General features: G+C 42.9%; 1 protein-coding gene across 4 annotated transcripts in view; it reads left to right on the top strand.

Annotated features, from left to right (window-relative positions):
- The window catches only part of ncor2 (nuclear receptor corepressor 2), a 98,758-nt gene that overhangs the window by 62,345 nt on the left and 16,062 nt on the right, over nt 1-20,351 (top strand). For 2 of the 4 annotated variants that reach the window (XM_025010378.2, XM_037976649.1), the window contains exons 17-34: nt 1,122-1,184; nt 5,884-6,026; nt 6,203-6,341; nt 7,096-7,525; nt 9,027-9,147; nt 9,592-9,859; nt 10,931-11,095; nt 11,273-11,409; nt 11,628-11,724; nt 11,912-12,016; nt 12,540-12,631; nt 17,982-18,132; nt 18,256-18,399; nt 18,505-18,597; nt 18,685-18,899; nt 18,992-19,319; nt 19,547-19,750; nt 20,013-20,252. In XM_025010378.2, coding sequence (XP_024866146.1) covers nt 1,122-1,184; nt 5,884-6,026; nt 6,203-6,341; nt 7,096-7,525; nt 9,027-9,147; nt 9,592-9,859; nt 10,931-11,095; nt 11,273-11,409; nt 11,628-11,724; nt 11,912-12,016; nt 12,540-12,631; nt 17,982-18,132; nt 18,256-18,399; nt 18,505-18,597; nt 18,685-18,899; nt 18,992-19,319; nt 19,547-19,750; nt 20,013-20,252 — 3,135 coding nt within the window. Of the gene's footprint in view, nt 1-1,121; nt 1,185-5,883; nt 6,027-6,202; nt 6,342-7,095; nt 7,526-9,026; nt 9,148-9,591; nt 9,860-10,930; nt 11,096-11,272; nt 11,410-11,627; nt 11,725-11,908; nt 12,017-12,539; nt 12,632-17,981; nt 18,133-18,255; nt 18,400-18,504; nt 18,598-18,684; nt 18,900-18,991; nt 19,320-19,546; nt 19,751-20,012; nt 20,253-20,351 lie in introns of all 4 variants that reach the window. The other 2 variants (XM_017435312.3, XM_037976646.1) reach the window with 1 other exon arrangement.

The following is a 20,351-nucleotide window of genomic DNA, read 5'->3' as shown; positions in this document are numbered from 1 at the left end:
CTTAAAAAAAAAAAGGCAACCTTAATATGGGGCGATGTTCCTTATTATAAAGCAACTTTCTAATTCCAAACTGGATACCATGATTAAATTGGAGCAAAAGAGAGGATTTGTAATTTTTTTTTTTTGTTTTTATTTTGTATTTGTCCAGAGCGATTAAACGGCTGGCAGTGTTAACAGATGAATAGTCCACGTATATCAAGCAGAGCGTAGTGACTTTGATCAACTTGGATTTAGCTGTGTCCTCCTGTGCCTCACCACAAGAGTGTACTGTTGTTCCTTTGTCCTCAGTTTTTCTTCACTTGTCCTGCACTCATAATTTTTGCCAAATTAACAAAGCTAAATGGCCCGATAGGAAATGAAACTGTACGTTTGATTTCATTTGATCGTGTGTGTAGTCTGAGTCCTATTGGCCAGTGAAACACAGAAGTGTCACTACAGAACAAATGCTCTGTATCAGCAGCGTTCTCCTGCTTAGGCCTCGTCCTTTTTCTTTTGACGGTAACTCCGCCATGCCTGCTCTAACACTCTTGCTTGAGGCCAGCGCAGGATTTCTGACGTGTCAGCAGTTGTTTGCATGCCGCAGTCATTCCTGCAGTATAGGTTTAGTCACAGGGAATCCCCAGGTGACCGAGGCTGGAGGGTTCACAGTCAGCAGCTTCACCCTTGCCACTGTTTGTTCTGCCGGTCGTGTTGCTAACCGGCCTTTTGTGCCCTTCATATGTCCACATAGAGGACACACAAGTAGTCCTGCTCCATTGTCTCCCACAAAGGGACAGCCTGGCTTCTAGCCTGTGCAGGGAAAGAAGCCAGTTGTTATGTCTATAATCATTAACTGACTTCTCTCCTTGGATTTCCTGCTTCCTCCATCTAAAACAAATAGTCCCTAGCAACCCATGCTGCAGTGCTTCACTGGTGAGCAGCACGAGCTGCTCTGTCCCCCCACCCTCTTATTCTTTTCTTTTTTTGTGTGTGTGTCTCCCCTTCCTTTCCTTCTGTCAGTCACTCCCTAACTGACTTTGTAACAACTGCCCACTCCTCCCCCGCCTCCTCCTGCCTTCTCTGACTTGGTGGTTCTCTATTTTTTTTTTTTTTTAATTTTTTTTTTTTTTTTTTTCTGACAGTCAATCTGGAAATGAATGAGAGCTCTCGCTGGAATGAAGAAGAGATGGAAACTGCCAAAAAAGGTAACGCAGAGGGATATTTTTCTCTATTTGAGTAGTTTGATTGCATTTGATTTGCAACGTAGTCGTCAAATTAATGAACATTAGCAGCTGAGGCACAGTTTGAAAGCAGAGGCAACTTATACGGGTGTGACTTCCTGTTAGTAGGGCGGCAGTTGCCACGTGCTGCTAGGTTGCGTCTATGCGTGTATTTGTCAGTCTGCCTGGAAGGTATTTGTTGCTCTTTGGAGCCATTTCCCTGTCTCTCTGGGTCAAGGCAGCTTGTCTTTTATCAAGGCTGTAAAGTCTGCCCTCTTATCAGCCAGCCCCTGTAAATGCAGCAGTCATTAACTTGGGCTGTTTATTGTCTCTGACTGAAGATTACCCAGAAGCCTATGGCAGATTCACAGAGGTCACTGACATTCTGCCCATTTCCCTAGCACCAGCACTCAGCGTGTGTGTTTTATAGTCGTCGTTACCTGCCGTGCACTAACCTCAGTTACTGATTGAATGAGATCCTCATGTTCTTCACAATGCACTTCCATTTGAAATTTGTCACTCATCAGTTGCATCAGATCGGATTCTTATCAACTGTGCCGTCTGCGTAACGTCAAAGACTTAATTCTGAACATCGCTGCACAAATTTTCTGCAGCTCCTTTTGTGACCATCAGTGAACATTGTGCCTGGTGTGACTCTTGAATTGTTCTTCTTTTATTCAGCAGCAGGTAAAGTGCTCCTCTCAAGCGACGTTAAGTGTGCCTCTGCTTTGGGCAGTGTGGTGTCTTCCGTAAAACGAGGTTCTGCGTTAGCAGCCATTTTTGTGTGTTAAGAGGTTATTTTGCAATAACTGGTGCTGGCCTTGCTTGAACACGGTCCTGTGTAGTAATCCTGGTTAATGTCTTCAGTTCCTTTCTCCTGCCGTGGGATTAGTGGGGCACTCCATTGCAGAGGATTAGCCTGCCAGCTCAGCCGAAGCAGGGCTTCTATGAAGGCTTATGTAACCACAAAAACAGAGCTACAGTACAGTGAGGCTGAAGAGGTGGACTTGTTCTTAATGTTTTTTATGAGTTGAAACAACCACATTCTCACCTACCAAACAGCCCCCCCCCCAGTCCCAGGAACTCTCCAAGACAGTTCCCATCATCCTTCAGATTTCTTTATTGTGTTTCTCCATACCATGATCTTGATATGTATATTTTTTTGAAAGAAGCTTAGGTGTCCTGATGCTATTGTATTTATCCCCTTGAGCTAACCAGATCTGAATAATGACATTATAGTGCTTGGCAGGACATTGGCACTCCAGTATGCTAGTGCCAGCCAGTTTTGATTTGAAGTTTGATGAGACCGCGCTACTCAGACAGCAGACGGGCAAGCTTTTGTGACGCTTCTCCATGAAACCCATCAGCTCTGCCTGTCTGTGTGGGTGTACATGTCTGAAACGTGTCGCAAAGGTTGTGTTTGTGTGCACTGGGTCCATGCGGTGTGTGGTTGCATGTGCAGTAGTTTTGGCAGGGTGGGGGGGTTTATGTAAGTGCACTAATCTGCCAGGCTTTGCTTGGGTGCAGGCAGGCAGCTGGATAATGACTCCTGCACTGTTTGCAGGAGGAACCCATTTAAAGGAGCAGCAGGTACGGACTGCCGTATTATCTTTTTCTGTCTTTCTCCTCTGCTGTTGTTCTGTCTCTCGCTTCTGTCTCTGGGAGATGGCGAAAGCCCAGATTGGCAGGGGCTGTGGAAGATTTGGCAAACGTCTCTTTTCCCCCAGCCACTTTCTCTCTCTCCCCTCACTTTGTGTTGTTATAAACTGGAGAGGTCACATTCAAGATGAAAAGCAGGTCAGTCAGGAAAAATGTGAAAGCCTTTATGCTTTCTCATGGTATCAACATCAACTCCCTCTCTACTCCCTGTGCCCCCTCTCTTCTCTGTGGTTACTCTCCACTTCTAAATCCTTTCCTTTCCCTTTCTCCATTGTCTTTCTGGCTTGGTGGCTGTGCTCTTTCTCTATCTCTTTCCTCTCCCTCGCTGCTCTCTGTTTACTCTTGGACTGCCTGAATGTGTGTTTGTGTCTGTGTGCAAGAGTATTAACAAGAGAGACAGAGAGAGGGGGGTTCCAGCGAGTTTGTACTCACTCATGCATATGTGTGTGTATTAGTGTGTGCGTGCGTGCCACTGTGCCTGCTGGCAGAGGGAGGTAGGGGGAGGGACAGACTGACGGAAAGAGGGAGGGAAGAAGAAAAAAAAAAAAGATAGAGGAGAGATCAGATGAGGGAGAGAAAGGCTGAGCACATAGCACCGCCCCACAGTCCCACTTTCCTGTGGAAGTCTTTCCAGACGACCGCCATTGGGGAGAGACGCGGCAGAGAGGAACACACCAGCACTTACCGAAGCACAGGGAGGACATAGTGGAAAAGAAAAGGAGGGGAGAGGCCAGGAGCTTGTGCCGTTTTGAAGCGTCTCAACCCGACACCGGCTCAAGTATCAAGTCAGCTGGCAGGAAGAGCCCCAAGACTGAGCTGTTTTCATCTCCTCTGCTCTGGATCGGAAGGCCCAGCCCAGAAGAGCTTTCCAGCTGGCCCTGTAGAGATCAGACCGTCTGATAGCGTTACCCTGAGCAGGACCACAAAACGACAGCTGAAGTGACAGGCATGTGACAGACAGGAACAACAACTTTCTGGCTGCACCAGGTGTTGATTGGACTTTCTCTGGGAGGAGCTAATGGAAATACAGTGTTGTGATTGGATGAGGAGTTAACCACCTGTTTTAGTATTGCTTCTGCTTATTGGATGTTTTCCTCATGTGTGTTCCCTCTGCAAATAAGTCCCTGAGTCAACCACCTTGGGATTGTGTGTTTGTTTGCATATGGTGGAATAAACAATATGTAGCTTGGCATTATGACAAAGCGACCTTTGCCTTTCAGTAGATAAATCGCTCCGGTAATGCTTCAGCTTCACAGCATGGTGCAAAGAGTCCTGCTTATTTGTTTAAAGCTGTGTATTTCATGCGACTATTTGGTTCAGCTAATGGTGTGTATGTTTGTGTATCGTGTTGTCGGGTTGTAGAGTGCCTGAATTTTATTGCAATGGAAACCCCCACTCCTCTCTCCTTGTGTTATGGCTGTTAAAGGTTAATAGTTGTTTGTCATACATCTCAGTCCTCTTGAAAAGAGTTGGCTCAACTGATCTGTTTTGTTCATGGACGGGTCTTTTTTATCAGCGGTACTGGTATCTGAATATTTCAGCTGCAAATAAAACTCTTCCACTTAATTTCTGTTGGTTGTTCATGTGCAGCAGTTTTTGAACACTGAAGCTCAGACTTACAGATCTCTGGTATTTGCTTTGGCAATTCTCTTAGCATTGATTAATTGGATGATGGTGAATATTATTCGTTTTCTGCTTTTCCTGGATGATGCAGAGCTTTACTATGCTTTTGCTGACTTTATGCTTTCAGCAATGAATATGTGGACAGATGATGAGATAAGTCAAAACAGACATTATGGTAGGGCCAATGAATGGATTGAACTTTTATTATACTTCAATGTTATGGCTGATTTTATGTCTCGAGTAGCTGTGTGTGTGTGGTCACAAATAAACAGAAAATTTGATTTATGTTGGAAAAATTAAACATGTTAACAGATATTAACTTTTATTGTGGCAGTTGTTGATAATCTAAATACTGATTTATTCAATCAGCTTCAGCCATAGTGATAAATACAGGAGTTAAAACGAAAGCGCTGTTAACAGCTGTCCTTTCCTCTCCTGCAGCTCTGAGCTCTTTCTCTTGTCTTACTATTTCCATTAAGCAATGAGATGCAGAGACCTCTGAACCCATGTCCAAGGTTATCCCAAGATGTGTTGGCTCTGTGCCTGTTAATAACACTTCTCCCATCCGCCTTCCCCCCCCCCAACAACCTTTCAAGAAGCTGTCCTGTTGCCAGGACCTGTCAGGCTGGCGCAGGAAACAAGTGGGTGGTGTAAACTAAGCCTCTTACAACACACACTGTTAATGAGCTGCCTTTGGCTAGCAGAAGACCCAAGGAGAGGGGTACTAGAGCAAACTCTGCACCATCTTTCTCACTAGTACATACACAACGGCTGTGCTCTACATCTCCTCTTTTAGCATGGATACACTCTGTGAGTGTACGCGTGCGTGTGTGTGGGTGAGCAAGCTTGTGTGTTTCATGACAGGTTGATCTATCACAGCTCTGGCCCAGCGGGTGCCTGTTGACTCTTGTGTAAGACACAATCATGTGCTTGGCTGGGTAAAGGACTTGGGTTTCTTGGAATTGGGTCACATCAAATTCAGTTAGAATATGACACAGAGTGACCCCAGAGGGTGGGGGTTAGTGATGTCATTTATGTGACTGACATCCACCTACCATTTTTTAAATTTTCTACTCTTTGTCTCTGTTTAGGAAGTGTAAGGTCATGCTGCTACTGGAAGAATAAAACTTGACAGCTGTTTAGAGACGCTTTTGCCTGCTGTTGGAGAGACTCGTTGTGCCATGAAGAGATTTCCGTTTAGTACATTTAGAGATTATAGTTGGAGGTTGTGTTGATGGTTTACAAAGCAATATCCCATCTTTTCAACAAGTGCACTTTACGAAGCGTAAACCACAAGTTTTACAGCTGCATGTAGAATATTGTGTTCACAAAGCTGCATCTGTGCCTGCCTTCGTTTCTTCCCCTTTCCTAATCCCTCTGCCCATCCACTTCTTACTTCCAGGCCTTCTCCAGTATGGTAGGAATTGGTCCGCCATCGCCAAGATGGTGGGATCAAAAACCGTGTCACAGTGCAAAAACTTTTACTTCAACTACAAGAAGAGGCAGAAACTGGATGAGATTCTGCAGCAGCATAAAATGAAATCTGTAAGCAAACCGAACCGTGCCAAGTCATACCTGCTTTATGTAATGCTTACAAAAATAAATCTTTTTTTTTTAAGGTTTTCCAGCAACACTGTGCTAAAGTATCATTTCTTGTTTTCTTTGGAATGCGACTGTCACTAGGGCTTATTTTATTTAAGCGTGTGCTTGTTTTGACCCAGGAGAAAGAGCGAAAGGCCCGTCGAAGGGGAAAAGCCTCGCAGAATGAGGAGGCCAGTGCTCCGTACACTGCAGAGGAGGAGGAGATGGAGGGTTCAGGACCCAGCTGTAATGAAGAGGAAGCCCCTGAGGATGGAGAAGGTACATCCGTCCTAAAAGCTATATCTGTAGTGCTGTTTTTAAACCTGATTGCATCAGTTTATCCTTTTGAACATTAGGTTTTACTCATTTATAAAAACTATTAAAAACAAACCGGCAAAACAGAAGAAAAATCCCTGAAAATGACAGAAGATCCCATACAGAGTGATCTTCTGTCCTACTATGAACTTTGTACCTTCAGGCATTTAGTAGTTGCTTCCCTGGATAAACACATTTTTTGAGCTCCACAGTTTATCTCTGCTGTGGTCTTGGATGTTTTCTATTGATTGTTTCACAATCCAATTCAGATACTTTCAATTAGCCATCTGCAGTTGTTGGAAAATACTTGTTGCATTATGTGGATAGCTGTAGCTATATCGTAGAGATATGTATTTAAACTTCAAATAAAAATTCATATTTATGCTTGGTACTGGTGTTGGTGATCTGCAACAGCAAACCAAAAAGGGATGTGGAAAATCTGCTACTTTGTTTATAGAAACATACTGCAAAAGCTATACTTCCACAGCAGACTATTGAATCCTCAGGAGATTACATCCATCATCTGAATTGGTTTTGTGTTCCCCCTTATTGCAGGGGGAAATCTGATTAGTCAGAAGATGGCATTGAGAAGAATCTGGTCTAGCAGATGGAGTTTAGGGGTGAAGAGATTGAAGAAAAAAAAGGCAGGAGGACATAAAATAATTTACAGTATATAAATCTTATTCTGTGCCTCTTTTTTGTCCTCTGTCTGTGTCAGGTGGCACGAACAACAGCTCAGACACAGAGAGCTTGCCCTCGCCACACTCCTCCGAGGACAGCAAGGCTAAAGACGAAGGCTCAAGCAGGCCGAAGGGCAGCTCCAACCCCGTGGACAAGGAGGAGGCCCCGTCAGACACGGGCCAGGCAGGGGATGAGAAGCCTCCCGTCAAAGAGGAGGCAGACTCGGCCATTAAGGAGGAGATAAAGTCTGAGACAGGGGAGCCCATCAAAGAGCAGCCGCAGCCAGTTTCACCCAACAATACCACAGATAAGAAACCTCCAACAGCAGAAAAGGAAGAAGTCAAAAGCAGCACAAAGAGTTCCAAGAAAGAGCATGCAACCAAAGCACGTTTGCATGGGGACAGTGACTCTAGTGCTACTTGCAGCGCCGATGAAGTGGAGGAGACTGACAATGTAGACAAGAACAGGTCAGTATTCTTAGTAATGGCTCTGTTATGCATGTTTTTTATTTCTTAATTTAAAAATAGGGGCATAAAACCAATTTTTTTAAAACTGCGGTTTATTTATGTCAAAGGGCTGGTGCTGTTTTATTTATTTCTTTATTGTTTAAATTTTTGTACATTTTTTTTCTGGGTGTCCTACTTCTCTGGTCTACCACAGCAAACAGGAGAAAACAAAGCAGAGAGGGTTTTGAAGTGGTGTTAGTTGCCTAGCTACACTGTACGGCGGCAAAACCATATTTGTCAAGCCACTTGTGTGCGTACTACAGGTTGCTCTTCTCTATCAAACAGGGAGTTTATTTGCGCTTTGCATGAATGAAACATATATTTACCATTAGTATATGTTGTATGTGTCTGTGAATGAGGCCAGAACAAATGGGTGTCAAAGTGCGTGGGAGGAGTGATTAGTCCTGTTAGCACGGTGTTTGTTCAATTTTTTTTTTTTTTTTTTTCCATGACAGCAGACTGCATGTACTGGCAGAGCTGAGGGAAATGTTGCCCTCTGTGCCAAATCCAACAAATGGAGGGAGGAGTATGTGTGTTTGTGTGTTACTAAATAATCTTGTGCAGTGTGCATCGAAGTGTGTCTTTGAGTCAGTGTCTATGTGTTTTCAGCGAATATAACTGTTTTCTTTACTTGTTTTTTGAACACTGTCTCAAGCTCTGTCATCAATGTTTCACCCACACACACACACACACCTTTCATTTTTTCCTTTTTCTTCTGAAATCTGAATACACAATAGCTTATGTGTGCTTTTAATGGTGGTCATTTTGTTAAATAATTTGGTTTGTTATACAGTGTTTTTGTGTGAGATGCAGCATATTTCTTTCACTAGCTGCCTGCCGTTTTTGCAGCACAGTTATCCAGTGAAAAGCATGCACAGTAGCTTGCTGTTGTACAATAAATGTGAAGTAGATGGTGCTCGTCCATATAAATGGCTTTCATTGCAACAGATTGATTTATTGTTTTTCATCCATATAGAACAAAGTTTAGCTGGCCTGCATATTATTTTTGCCTTGTAGTAATAGTTGTTTGTAGCTGTGATGGTAGTCATATCATCCACTGGTAAAATAATTTTAGCAAAACGCACATCAGATGGTTTCCTGGTGATGAGAGAAAAACAGCTCACCTAACACCAGGCTTCTTCAGAACAGTTTCCATTTTAGACATTTCTTTTGAAGAAGCACCTGGTATCGACTCTTTAATTGATCAAACTTCATGCACTGTAAGGATGGGAAGAGTCATCATCTTGGGTTTTTATCACAAACTGCACTTCGTCTCCTGCTACGTTTACAGTGGATTGTTACTTTGCGTTTCAGATAGTCAAAGCAAACACTAGGCGTTTTGTGGACCTTTTAAATTATGAAGTACGTCATCCGTTTGCAAACACAGTAAACAGGAAATGTTGGACCATCCGTCAGCCTCTCCTTCACCTCCACTACCACGTTTCTGTTTGTGTGTTTGCAGAATTACTTCTCCACGGCCAAGTCTGCTGAACTACACTCATGATGGGGTCATTTCATCCCCACTACAGAAGCCCATGGATCTGAAACAGCTCAAACAGAGGGCTGCCACTATACCACCAATTGTGAGTTATTCTGCGGGTTCTCATAGGATATAATTTTGCTTTCATATGCACGAATAAGCGAAAGATTAAAAAGAACAGCTCGACCTTTTTCTTATTTAGAAATTGTCTTTTACCCTGTTTATTGCAGGCACACCATACTCACTTTTTGTTTGCCGTGGTTATCTTTACTGTCCTCATCTGTTGACACAGAAAATGGTGCAGCAGGTAAAATTGTGAAGTCATATTTGTTTAAGCCAAGCAGATGGACGATGATAAATCGAAGACGTAAGAAGCTAGTGATTAGTGAAACGTTACCTCAACAAGAAATAAGAGCTGCATCTCTCCTATCGTGTTTATCAGATACTGTATGTGGCTAACCATATGTCGACGCCTGGTAGGAATGGGCTTCTGTTATGTCTGTTGCATGTATGTAACCCTCTCATTCCTGTCATCTTCTGTTTAAAGACACCAGAGGCCTCGGTGCAGGGCAGTCAGCGGAGTGGGAAGACGGTGCAGCTCCACCACGCCCTGGCTCTGTACCAGGAACAGATCACTGTGGCTCATGGGGAGTCCTCTCAGGAAGTCAAACAACAACAACAGCAGCAGCAACAGCTTTCAGGCCAGCCAGGCAAACAGCAGCCATACACCCCTCAGGCAGACAGAGACCGAGAGGCTCTTATCAGCACCAGCCCTCACATTCGCTCTCGTAGCCCCTCCACCAGCGAAAAGGATGGTACGCTTTTAATGCCTTATAGACTCGTTTAGCATGTACAGTTGTCCCCAAGATCCCTAGTGTCAATATACTTCGCCATGTATGTCTGCCTGATCTGCTACATTTAGCCTTTAAAACATAGATTGTTGAATACCAAACAAGAGAGAAGATTTATTTCAAGAAAACTGGTTAATAGAAAACCTCTGCAGCATGCAGTGCGTTTGCTCCAGTTTTACTTAGTGAGTCCTTCCTACAAGCTCTGACCTTGAGTCTCTTCTATGGTGTTTAGGGTTTTTAAGTGTTTCTGGGACACTCGCGGCGCGGGAACTGATAAATGTCCTGGTATTGCTGTTGACCCAGAAGGGAATATAGAGTCTAGTTCAGTGGACTTGCTGTAAGCTTGTGGAATGTGAATCTCTTGAGATCACAGTGTGAGATATTTCAGCAGTCCAGACAAAGAGAGGTGTTTTCTTACCAACTGGGAGCAGAGGCTTATTTTACTCATTTTGAGAAAATGAAAAAGAAATACTGACAAACCTCTTAATTCTCGACACAGAAGCAGGTTTAGACGCACTGAAGCTATACATTAGCATGTATTTGCAGGTGAACACCATGTGAAGTGTTAATGTAGTTCCTGCAGTTTTTTTTTCATGCATGAAAAAAAATGTTCGTTTTCCACTGGCTTCCTCAGACAATGATGTAGTTACTGTTACTCTTGAAGGGATTGGGCAGGTTCACCCATTCGTTTTTATGGTGACCCTTTTAGCACAACACAGTGCTATTACAATCCCTGCCGAATGTTACTAACACAGTTTAAATTAAATATTAGCAATGGGTTTTGTGTACGTTGGTCTGCTGATTTAGAGGTGAGTCACTGTAGCAAGGAAGCGACTTCTTTATGAGAGTATCACTGTAGACAGCAGTGACTTTAAGTAGAATATCGAATCTACAAATAGAAATTGTAGTATTACAATAGCAAGTTACGTGTGTATATATAAAAAAATGTGACTAACGGGGCGGTTTCTCAGATCAGATGAAGTGTCGTTTGTTGGTATTTTGTGATCCTGACTCCCCTATGTTTTGATGTCACAGAAAAGTCCCGAGCGTTCTCTCCACACGGTGACACCAAGAAGCAGGCGCCAGGTCCTGATGACCCTAGGACCTCAAACTGGGGTCGCCCAGCTCTCTCTTCATACCCCGTGTCCTCTCGAGACATGGCCAAGTTTAGTCACGACCAGCACCTGCTCCACTTCAACAGTGAGGAGTCTTTTCTAACCTTTATGACTATCATTTTACACTACAATAAATTTTAATCTTTATTCTACAGTTTATCATGGGAGAAAACTACTTTTTGACGTTGGGTGCTTCTTGATTATTATTTTTTTTAGCAATTATTATTTAACTCTCATGTGCAAAACTTGTTTTTTCTTCTAGCGTTCCAGCAAATTGGCCACCCCCTACTCACTGGTCTGACACCAGATAGCGTGAGGCTACCAGCAGTGAGACCCCTGACAATGCCTGAACCTCCACCTCTTATTTCCTCAAACAAGCCAGGAGGCTCCATCACACAGGTAAATCACCACACACAAAATGACAATTTTCAGCACCTGTGCTGTCCATTCAGTGATCTGAGATCTATTTCCCCCTTCTAACATTAGCCTTAGTTACACATTTGAATACTGTGTTTAAAATATTAAAACACTAAATACAAAGAACTGAATCTTACAAATTTAAAACCAATAATGAAGTATTTTAGTCATTTTGAAATCCTTTATTTTTTTTCTTTCAGGGCACCCCTGTACAGTTACACAGTCCAGCTCACGGCATGGACCATTCAAAGATACCTCCAGCACCGATGGGGGTGTCATGGATGGAGAAGAAAACTGGTGAGTAAAATTGGCTGGTGGCTGGTGGTATCAGTACACAGTGTAGATTTTTTTTTCCCTCCTAAAATTTACCATCCTCTTCATGATCTGAAACTGTAATCTAATCACGTGCCCGTAGATTTGTCCACTTCATTGTTGTCTCTGTATGTAACGTGTTTATTCCATCCTGTAATGTGCCGTGCAGCAGGTAGTTCACCTGTGGTAAAGCAGGAGCGGCTGTCCCCTCACAGTTCCTCCTCCCAAGCAGAGAACCTGTCATCCCAGGGGGCACCACATGATACTTCTGGACGTGGTGGGTGCTTCAGCGTTTCCTCTCGTTATTTCACTTCCATAAACAGTTCAGTGCTATCGGAGCTGCGCTTTATGAGTATTTCTTTTCCTGCTTCAAAGGTAAAGCATAATACCAAGATGTTTTGGCAAATTATGTCATATTTTTGCCGTCCCTGTAGATGCCAAGAATCATGGATTGACAAGATTAATTTCTGGGTCTTTCTGTTTGATGCGCTTTTTGTAGAAAAGATTTACTTTCTTTTTAGTAATTTGGAAGTCTCAGTGACCCAGACTAGGCCTAAAACTCATCTTAAAACAGTCGTGACTTTAGTTCTTTGAAGCCCATCTAATTTGACAAAGTGTTAGAGGATGTGAAAAGTTACAGAAACTGCCCAGTTATGTTTGAGAGGCAGGTCAACACACTGGAGCTTTTCTCCAGTGGTGCCTCCACATTACAGCATTTCTTATGTAAATGCTTCTAACTCTTTACTTTGTTGCCTTTTGTGACTGTTTCTCTCTTGCAATCTTTCCATTTTCCGTTCTAGCCGTCCAGGGAGGGAGTATCACTAAGGGCTTACCAGGGACCAGAATCCATTCAGATTCTGCAGTTTCCTACCGAGGAGGCTCTATTACGCTGGTAAGGTCAGACCAGTCAACCAGCAGTTTTTTATTTTTTTTATTTTTACTGAGACTTCTTTTCATACTTAAGATCAAATGGCTGTCTTTTTTGAAGGATGCCATTCAGAATTTAGGAATTGCCTCATTGGTTTGTAATGTTCTTATCGTACCTATTTGGAGTTTTTCTGGTGAATTTTATACATGCCTTTATTCACACATGATCTATGTAACGTTAATTTAAACATGCTAAGTTTAAGAAACAAATAACTTCAAATCCAAGTGCCTTTTAGCCCCAAAAATCTTTTAAAAATGACTTTAGCCCAGAAGGAGTTCTTGTCTGTCGTCTGTAAAATGCTCTTAGTTTGAAGGTGGTTAACAGTCTTTCTTTCCCACAACCTCTTAAGTCTAGAATATCTACAGAATACTATTGCTGCTTTGGATGAGGCAAACCTCAAGCATGAGCATTACAAATATTCTGCTGACACTGTGCATTTTTGAGTAGTCTGTTACGACATACAGCAGCTCTCTTCCTTTTTCATTTTGAGAACCTCTCAGTGTCACTTGAAATGTATGCAAATACAGTCGGTAACAAGCACGATCATATCTGTAGGTTTAGAACACCACCTGTTACGGTTTAGATTATATTTATGTTTTGTATTTACTCATGTTTCAGCGCAGCGTATGAATCCTCAGGTTAACACGATTTCCCCGGGTTGACTGAGGCTGAACTGAAACTAACGCTGTAAACTGTGTTAAAGTTCATGCTGTCACACAGACGGACTACAACTCCTCCACATTTTCTGATGGTTTACTCTAGTTTTCCAATAACTGATGCAATGTTTGGCCCCTGAACACACAATACGAAGCACTCAATGTAACAGCTTGTTTGCAAATGAGTTTTGCACCTATGATGAAAGAGAGCAGCAGAGCTGGTGAGAGGTCATGAGGCAAATGAAGCGTTGTTGCTGCTGGAGTTTTCGTGGCTGCGTGACATAACCACAGCTCTGAATGGCACTGTTGCTCTAGCAACAGGTACACACTGTACCGCATCTGTTCCCTCTTTTATTTATCTGTGCACTTTAGATGCTGGCTAAACCCAGTCACTGATATGCCCACTCTAATTTCACATCCAACTGGCGTAGAAGGGGAAAAAAAAGAAAAAGGCGGAGATGGCCGTCATCCCACCTTTAAACACTAGTAAAAGGAAAGAGAAGTGAACGTTCTGGTGTAATCTGTCCTGTTATTCAGCTTGCAGCTAGATGAACTGATATGTGTATGCACATTTGTTTGATCGCTCAGAGATGGCAGCGATGCAGAGTGCTTCAGTCGCTGCCATCTGATCATGTAAACAAACCTTCCACGTCTCCTTTAGGTAAACACTTCTTGGAAAAGCTGCAACCAACAGAAGTGTGGTCTCAGCCACTTCCACGTCTCCTTTTTATCATACACTCATGTAGTCCCCTCCTAACCAGTCTCTGTAGAGATATGACTCATACGCTGAGTAAGGCGATATGATTCAAGTTCTAAACTAAGCTCCTTGTTATCTGCTGCTTAAAAAGTTAGGCAGCTTGGCTTATTTTGGTAGTAGATCCGCAGTTCTGTCAAATATTTTTTTTAATACTTGTTCGCTTACTTTATTAGATCCCTGTTATATAGTTTATTGCTGTCGTAACAACACGCTGTATGCTGTTAAATAACACTTAGACAATAAGTTATTGTTTAAAGTTATTGCTAAACACAGGAGTGACCTCCTGTATTGGTCCTTATTTCAGAGAAGCTGAAGAAATCTGCTGTTCTGCTGGTTTGGCTCTATCTTCTATATCTGTTGCCTGATTATTGTTTGAGTTATTGAGCAAGTTCTACAACATTGTTTTTTTTCCCCCCTAAAAATAGCTCGAAGGGCTCTAAAATGGTCCCCAGCATCAAAACGCTTTTTGTAATCGCTTTCTTTGTCTCAGTTACTTTGTGCTGTATCTGACTCACTTTTTTTTTTTTTTTTGAAAAGTAGAAGGTCCACTTTTTACTGATTTGTCGATGCATGACTTGGCTGGAAAAGCTGACAAGCAGCGAGGGAGGAGTTTACTTCTTAGCCAGCCTTCAGACCTGGCACCATTCCACATACTTTTGATAGTCTGTATGCAAATCTGTCCCGGGCCACCTTGAACGATCACCTGACCTGACGTGACTTGCAAGCAGCAGAGTCACTGAAAAAGCTGGGTGTGTAACTGCTCTCCCAGTTTTAAAATAATTCAAATAAATAAATAAAATACACATTTTGTTGAAATCCGGGACGGCTGTCGAACACTTTAAAGTGATGTAACAGCGATAAGTAGGAATATTCTGGAAAGATGTTTGTTTCTGTTGTTTTTCTGGCCAAAGTGTTTTGATAAACTAAATACCAGAAGCTTTTTCAATTTAAAAACACAAGAGAGATCGTTTTGTTGGTGTTATAGGTCAGTGGTGTTATAGGTCATTTATGAAGCTTCTCTACAGAGAAGCTTCATAAATGAGTTTTCTCTGTAGTTTGATGTTTGTTTTGATTCATTTTGGAGTTGATGGGGAAAAAGCTCTATGGCAAACACACAAAAACCTGAGCTTTCCAGCCATGTGTTGCATGTGCAGTTTCTTTAAAACAGCTCTTGTATCCACAGTAAGGTTGGGTAGATGTTTTACTGTGGTGGAGTTTGAGTTAAAATCAGTGTTTTTGCACTGGCACTGAGATCTGTGAAGTAACACATGATTTTATCGTTCTTTACTTATCTAATATCACAAATGTTAGGTTACGTAATTAGGGTTTTGTAAATGGCCTATCTCTGGAATAAATGCAGCTGGGGTGAATCTGAGCAGTGTTTATGTCTTAAAGATGAGAGTCTATAGTTCAGATGGTTGGGATTTACAGTAACATCAGTAGGCCTCCTGATAAATATGTAATGTAGGCTGCTAGTTGATTTTCATCTAGACAGGCAAACTGAAACTGGATCCCTTCAGATGGATTTTATCGAACACTCACTTTTATAGCTGTCCACAGCTATAAAAAAAAAAAAATCAGCTAGGACACATGTTAGTGGTAGGTCTGAACAGAGCCTTAAATGAAGGGGAAAATGTTTACCAGTAGGAAGGGAGGTCACTTAAAAACAAAGATGACCCGTAAGAATATTCAACGTTTATTATATCACTAACAGTGGACATTTACATGCCCACCACTGCACTTATTGAAATGGGTAGCAGCACAGAGTTGGATGGTTTACCCTTTTATTGCTCTCATAAATAAGTCATGGTCTAAATAAATAAGTCTTTTTGGCAAAGACAAAATAAAAATAAACCTCCCTTCAGTGACAAAGTGAAAACTGATTCCTGTGAATCAATCAATCAATCAAATTTTATTTCAAGATGCTTTACATAATTAAAAAACAAAATAAAAACAGCATGTGACATTGAATAAACAGTAAGAAAGAGAAAAACATTGAAGACATCAAAAACCCGCACTCTAACCCTAATTTAGCCATAAGCAACTCTAAACAGGTGGGTTTTAAGTTGAGATTTAAAGGCACCCAGTGTTTCAGCTGTTCAGTAATGCCAATCAAATAAAAATATGTAATGTATGAAAGACGATTGCACAAATACCCCCACCCCCCACCCCTCAAGTGACTCCCCTAATTCAATTTAGAGAAACAATTATTGAAAAGTACAACTCCGGGGATGGACACAAAAAGATTTTCAAGGCCCTAAACATCCCCAGGAGTTCTGTAAAATCCATTATCAAGAGGTGGAAGGACTATGAAACGTGTAAATCTACCAAGAGCAGGCGGTCCTCATAAACTGAGTGACTGTGCAAGAAAGAGAATAGTGAGAGAGACCACCAAGACACCTCTGAGCAATCTGAAGGAGGTCCAAGCTTCAGCAGGTGAGACGGGAGAGACTGTGCTACAACAACTGTTGGCCAGGTTCTTCACCAATCTACGCTATGTGGGAGAGAGACAAAGAAAAATCCACTGTTAAAGAAAGTTCAGGTTAAATCTCCACTAGAGTTTGCCAAAGTGCACGTGGAAGACTCCATGGTCACGTGGAGGAAAGTTCAGTGGTCTGATGAGTCCAAATGGGAGTTTTTCTTTTGGCCATCAGACAGGATGCTGTGTTTGGTGGAAACCAAATGCCTCACATCACCACAAACTTACCATCCCCATTGTGAAGCATGGTGGTGACAGCATCATGCTATAGGGATGCTTCTCAGCACCCAGTGTGAAAACTACACAGAAATTATTTAAAGACAACAAGGTGAACGTCCCGGAGTGGCCGAGACAAAGCCTAGATCTAAATCTAATGGGGAATTTGTGGCTTGACTTGAAAAGTGGTGTTCATGCCTGATCCCCACACAGCCTGACAGAGCTTGCCCCGTTTTGTAAAAAGAATGGAGTAAAATTCTGGAGTAAAAGTCTCCAGATGTGCAAGACTGAGATTTATCCACACAGACTCAGTGCTGTGATTGCAGCCAGAGGTGCTTGTAGTGAATACTCATGTGAAGGGGGGTGAATATTTATGCAGTCACTTATTTCACATTACATATTTTTATCAAACTGGTTTTACTCTGCAAAAATTAGATGCCACTTTGACATTTGAAGAAGTGTTTTTGTTTTTGTCCAAATGCCAATTTAAATTTACCACAATTAATTTGTGATGGGAATAAAAGCATAAAACATCCAATACTTTTTATAGGCACTGTAAACGGTTCAGACTCTGCGTCTGCTCTGTCTCTTCTTGAGTTTCCTGTCTCGGCTGTTGTGAACACAGCTATCTGTTGTCCTCTGCCACCTCCTCTCCGAGACTGGAAGAGGTGTTGAGCTAATTCTTACCCCTTATAAAGTTTTCAAACTTCTCCTCTGTCTTGTTCAAGATGGGTTGATTGTTCTCATGTCGTGCCACACAGGAGTCCACAGCTTAGCACTGACACAGCCAAAAACTGTAGCACCATCTGAGCATGTCTGTAGATAACAGGACTCTGGGCTGTACTTGAAGCCAGAGATGTACCAGTGAGTTACCAGTGTGAGTACAGTTCTCTGCAGTGCTGCTGTTCACCGCACAGAAGCGTGCCTCGTAGCCAGGTGCGAAGGCTTTCAGAGAAATCAATTAGAAGGTTATATTTTCTGAGAAGAAAGCTGGATAATTTTTTGTGTGCGGTTTCTATAAACAGGTGTTGCCATAAAAAAGATGTAAATTGCCCGGTTTGATAGTAATGAGGCTTGTTAATGGAGTTTGCAGGAAGTGATGTGGTCTCTTGCGCATCTGTGCTCTATCCGGTTCGAATCAAAGTCAAGATCAGACTGTTTTTCTCATCTGTAGCTGCTGCCTAATTTCTTCTGTCGTTATCCCAGGGGACACCAGCAGATGTGCTGTATAAGAAAGCCATCCAGTGTATAATCACAGAGGACAGTAGCAGCAGAGCTGAGAGGGAGCGCGAAGAGGCGCTGTTTAAAGGACATATGGTCTATGAGGGCAACAGTGGACACATCCTCACATATGATCGTGAGTATATCAGCCATTCTAACATGCTATAAAAGTATGGTTTCCAGCTGACCTTTGCTGTATTTTAATTGTTCGGTTTAATCAGTAAATGTCTCCATTTGAAAATGTTTCCTTTAATTTTAGGCCCAGCATCTCAGACTTCCAAAGATGAGGGCAGAGGCTCAGGGCAGTCTGGGGAAGTTCTTGGTCTGAAGCGTCCTTACGATGTCATGGAGGGGAGCAGAGGGTTGCCTATGAGGGACTCACTGCCTGCTGCCAATTGTGAAGGTAAGAGATGATTCAACTTCAAGATTGGGTTTGACAGATTTTATCAATTGGATATATTTACCGTATTCCTAAATCCCACTGCTCCTTTCTTTGGACCTCTGTCAGGTCTGATTGGTCGAGCCATGCCTCATGATCGAGACAGTCCCCATCACGCACCTTACAAGGACGCTCATCACATCCGGGGCTCCATCTCACATGGTAGGATGCTTCAAAATGTATCACAAACTTCAAGTTTCCTAAAACTTGTTTTGCATAAAATGCTAACAATTTATTCTCCAATTTTAGGTATACCTCGTCATCTCGACCCTCAGGATGGTTACTTGAGGAGAGAAGCTAAGATGAAGCGAGAGGCCTCTCCACCCCGCGGGGTCAGTTCATTTTCTGACTCAATGAAAAGCAGAGAGACCATTGTGCCCACTGTGAAGGAGGATAGGCGCTCCATCCACCTCATTCCAAGAATTGAGCCCAGACAGCAAGCCAAGGAGGGAATCATAGCACCGGTATGCACACGATTAAACGACATATAAAGATTATTCAATCAGTGATGATTTTTCACCTAACAGTTTTTGGTGTGTTTCACTTTTGGATGCAGGATGCTGCCGGTTCGGCGAAACGCCACGACGTCCGTTCCATTATTGCGAGTTCACCACGTTCCTACCACAGTTCAGCCTCCCTTCTGGAAATGCGCCCCGAGAGGGGTCGATATGATGAGGTGCCCAAAGGGCGGCCCAGCGCGGTGGTCAGCACAGCAAGCCCTATAGCCCGCTCCTCTCCACTTACTCTGGGATCAGAGCAGGGAGGCAAGGCCCATCACAGCCCAATGAGCTACGAGGACAAAAGCAGCTTGAGGGCCACTTATCTAGGACCCTCACATCGCGGCTCCCCCCTGCCCAGGGAGGCAAGCCAAAGGCAGCATGAGGGTGTGTATGTCTCACACAGCCCAGACAGGGATTCTGTTATTAAAGACTAAGAAGGATATTCTGAAACATTCAAAAGGCGATAAAAGCTAAATGTGAAAATGTTTACAAATTAATTCCATCCTGAAATAAATTCTGAATGCAAACAGTTGATGCAGTGCTGAAAAAGTTGACACTTTACCCCTCACCCCCTAAACTTGAGGAAACTTATGTCTGTTTTTGGACTCCAGGTTCTGGAAAGAATCCTCCTCAAGAGCGTAAAGCCACACCGACTCCCAGAGAGATGAGTGCCACCAAATCCCCCCTCTCTGGTGTTGCAGATCAACAAGCCTATGAGCGTCTGCTGCAGGGCCTTGGAGCTACAGACATGATTCGTCAGATCCCCTTAGCGTTTGATCCTGCAGCGCTGCCCCGCGGTATTCCCATTGACGCAGGTACTTCCACAGTCATGTTAGCGTTGTCTCCTAAAACTGGAATTAGCTCGAGAGCTCTAAACACTCACTCTGTTTGCAGCTGTTGAAACAGGAAAAGTTAAAACAGACTTTTCTTGGAGTTATGAGGGCACTAAAGCTCTTTTTATGGCAAGAGAATATTGTAGTATAGAAAAAATAGACATTCATTTGAATTAATTTGCTTTGACGTTTATATATATTTAACCACAAATTATTTCCTAACGTTTGTCCTCTTCTTACACAGCTACCTACTACTTGCCTCGCCACCTAGCTTCCAATCCAGCGTACCCTTATCCTCACCCCTACCTCATCCGTGGCTTTCCTGACACAGCAGCGTTGGAGAACCGCCAAACTCTGTTCAACGACTACATCACCTCTCAGCAGATGCACCAGTGGCCCAACGCCATGGCCATCCAGCGCCCAGACCTGCTGAGACCTCCCCGAGACCAGCCTCTTCCTCTGTCCTACACCACAGCCCCACGTGGTAAAATGAATTATATTTAATCAACACTCACACGCTTTTGTGTCTCCTACATAGCTTTTTTCCAAACTGCAACCTGAAACGGGCGTACTATGCTTACAG

This window comes from Kryptolebias marmoratus, linkage group LG1 (assembly GCF_001649575.2).
Source record: "Kryptolebias marmoratus isolate JLee-2015 linkage group LG1, ASM164957v2, whole genome shotgun sequence".
Lineage (NCBI taxonomy): Eukaryota > Metazoa > Chordata > Actinopteri > Cyprinodontiformes > Rivulidae > Kryptolebias > Kryptolebias marmoratus.
Note: the sequence above shows the minus strand (reverse complement) of the source record. Positions and strands in the feature narration are given on the sequence as shown.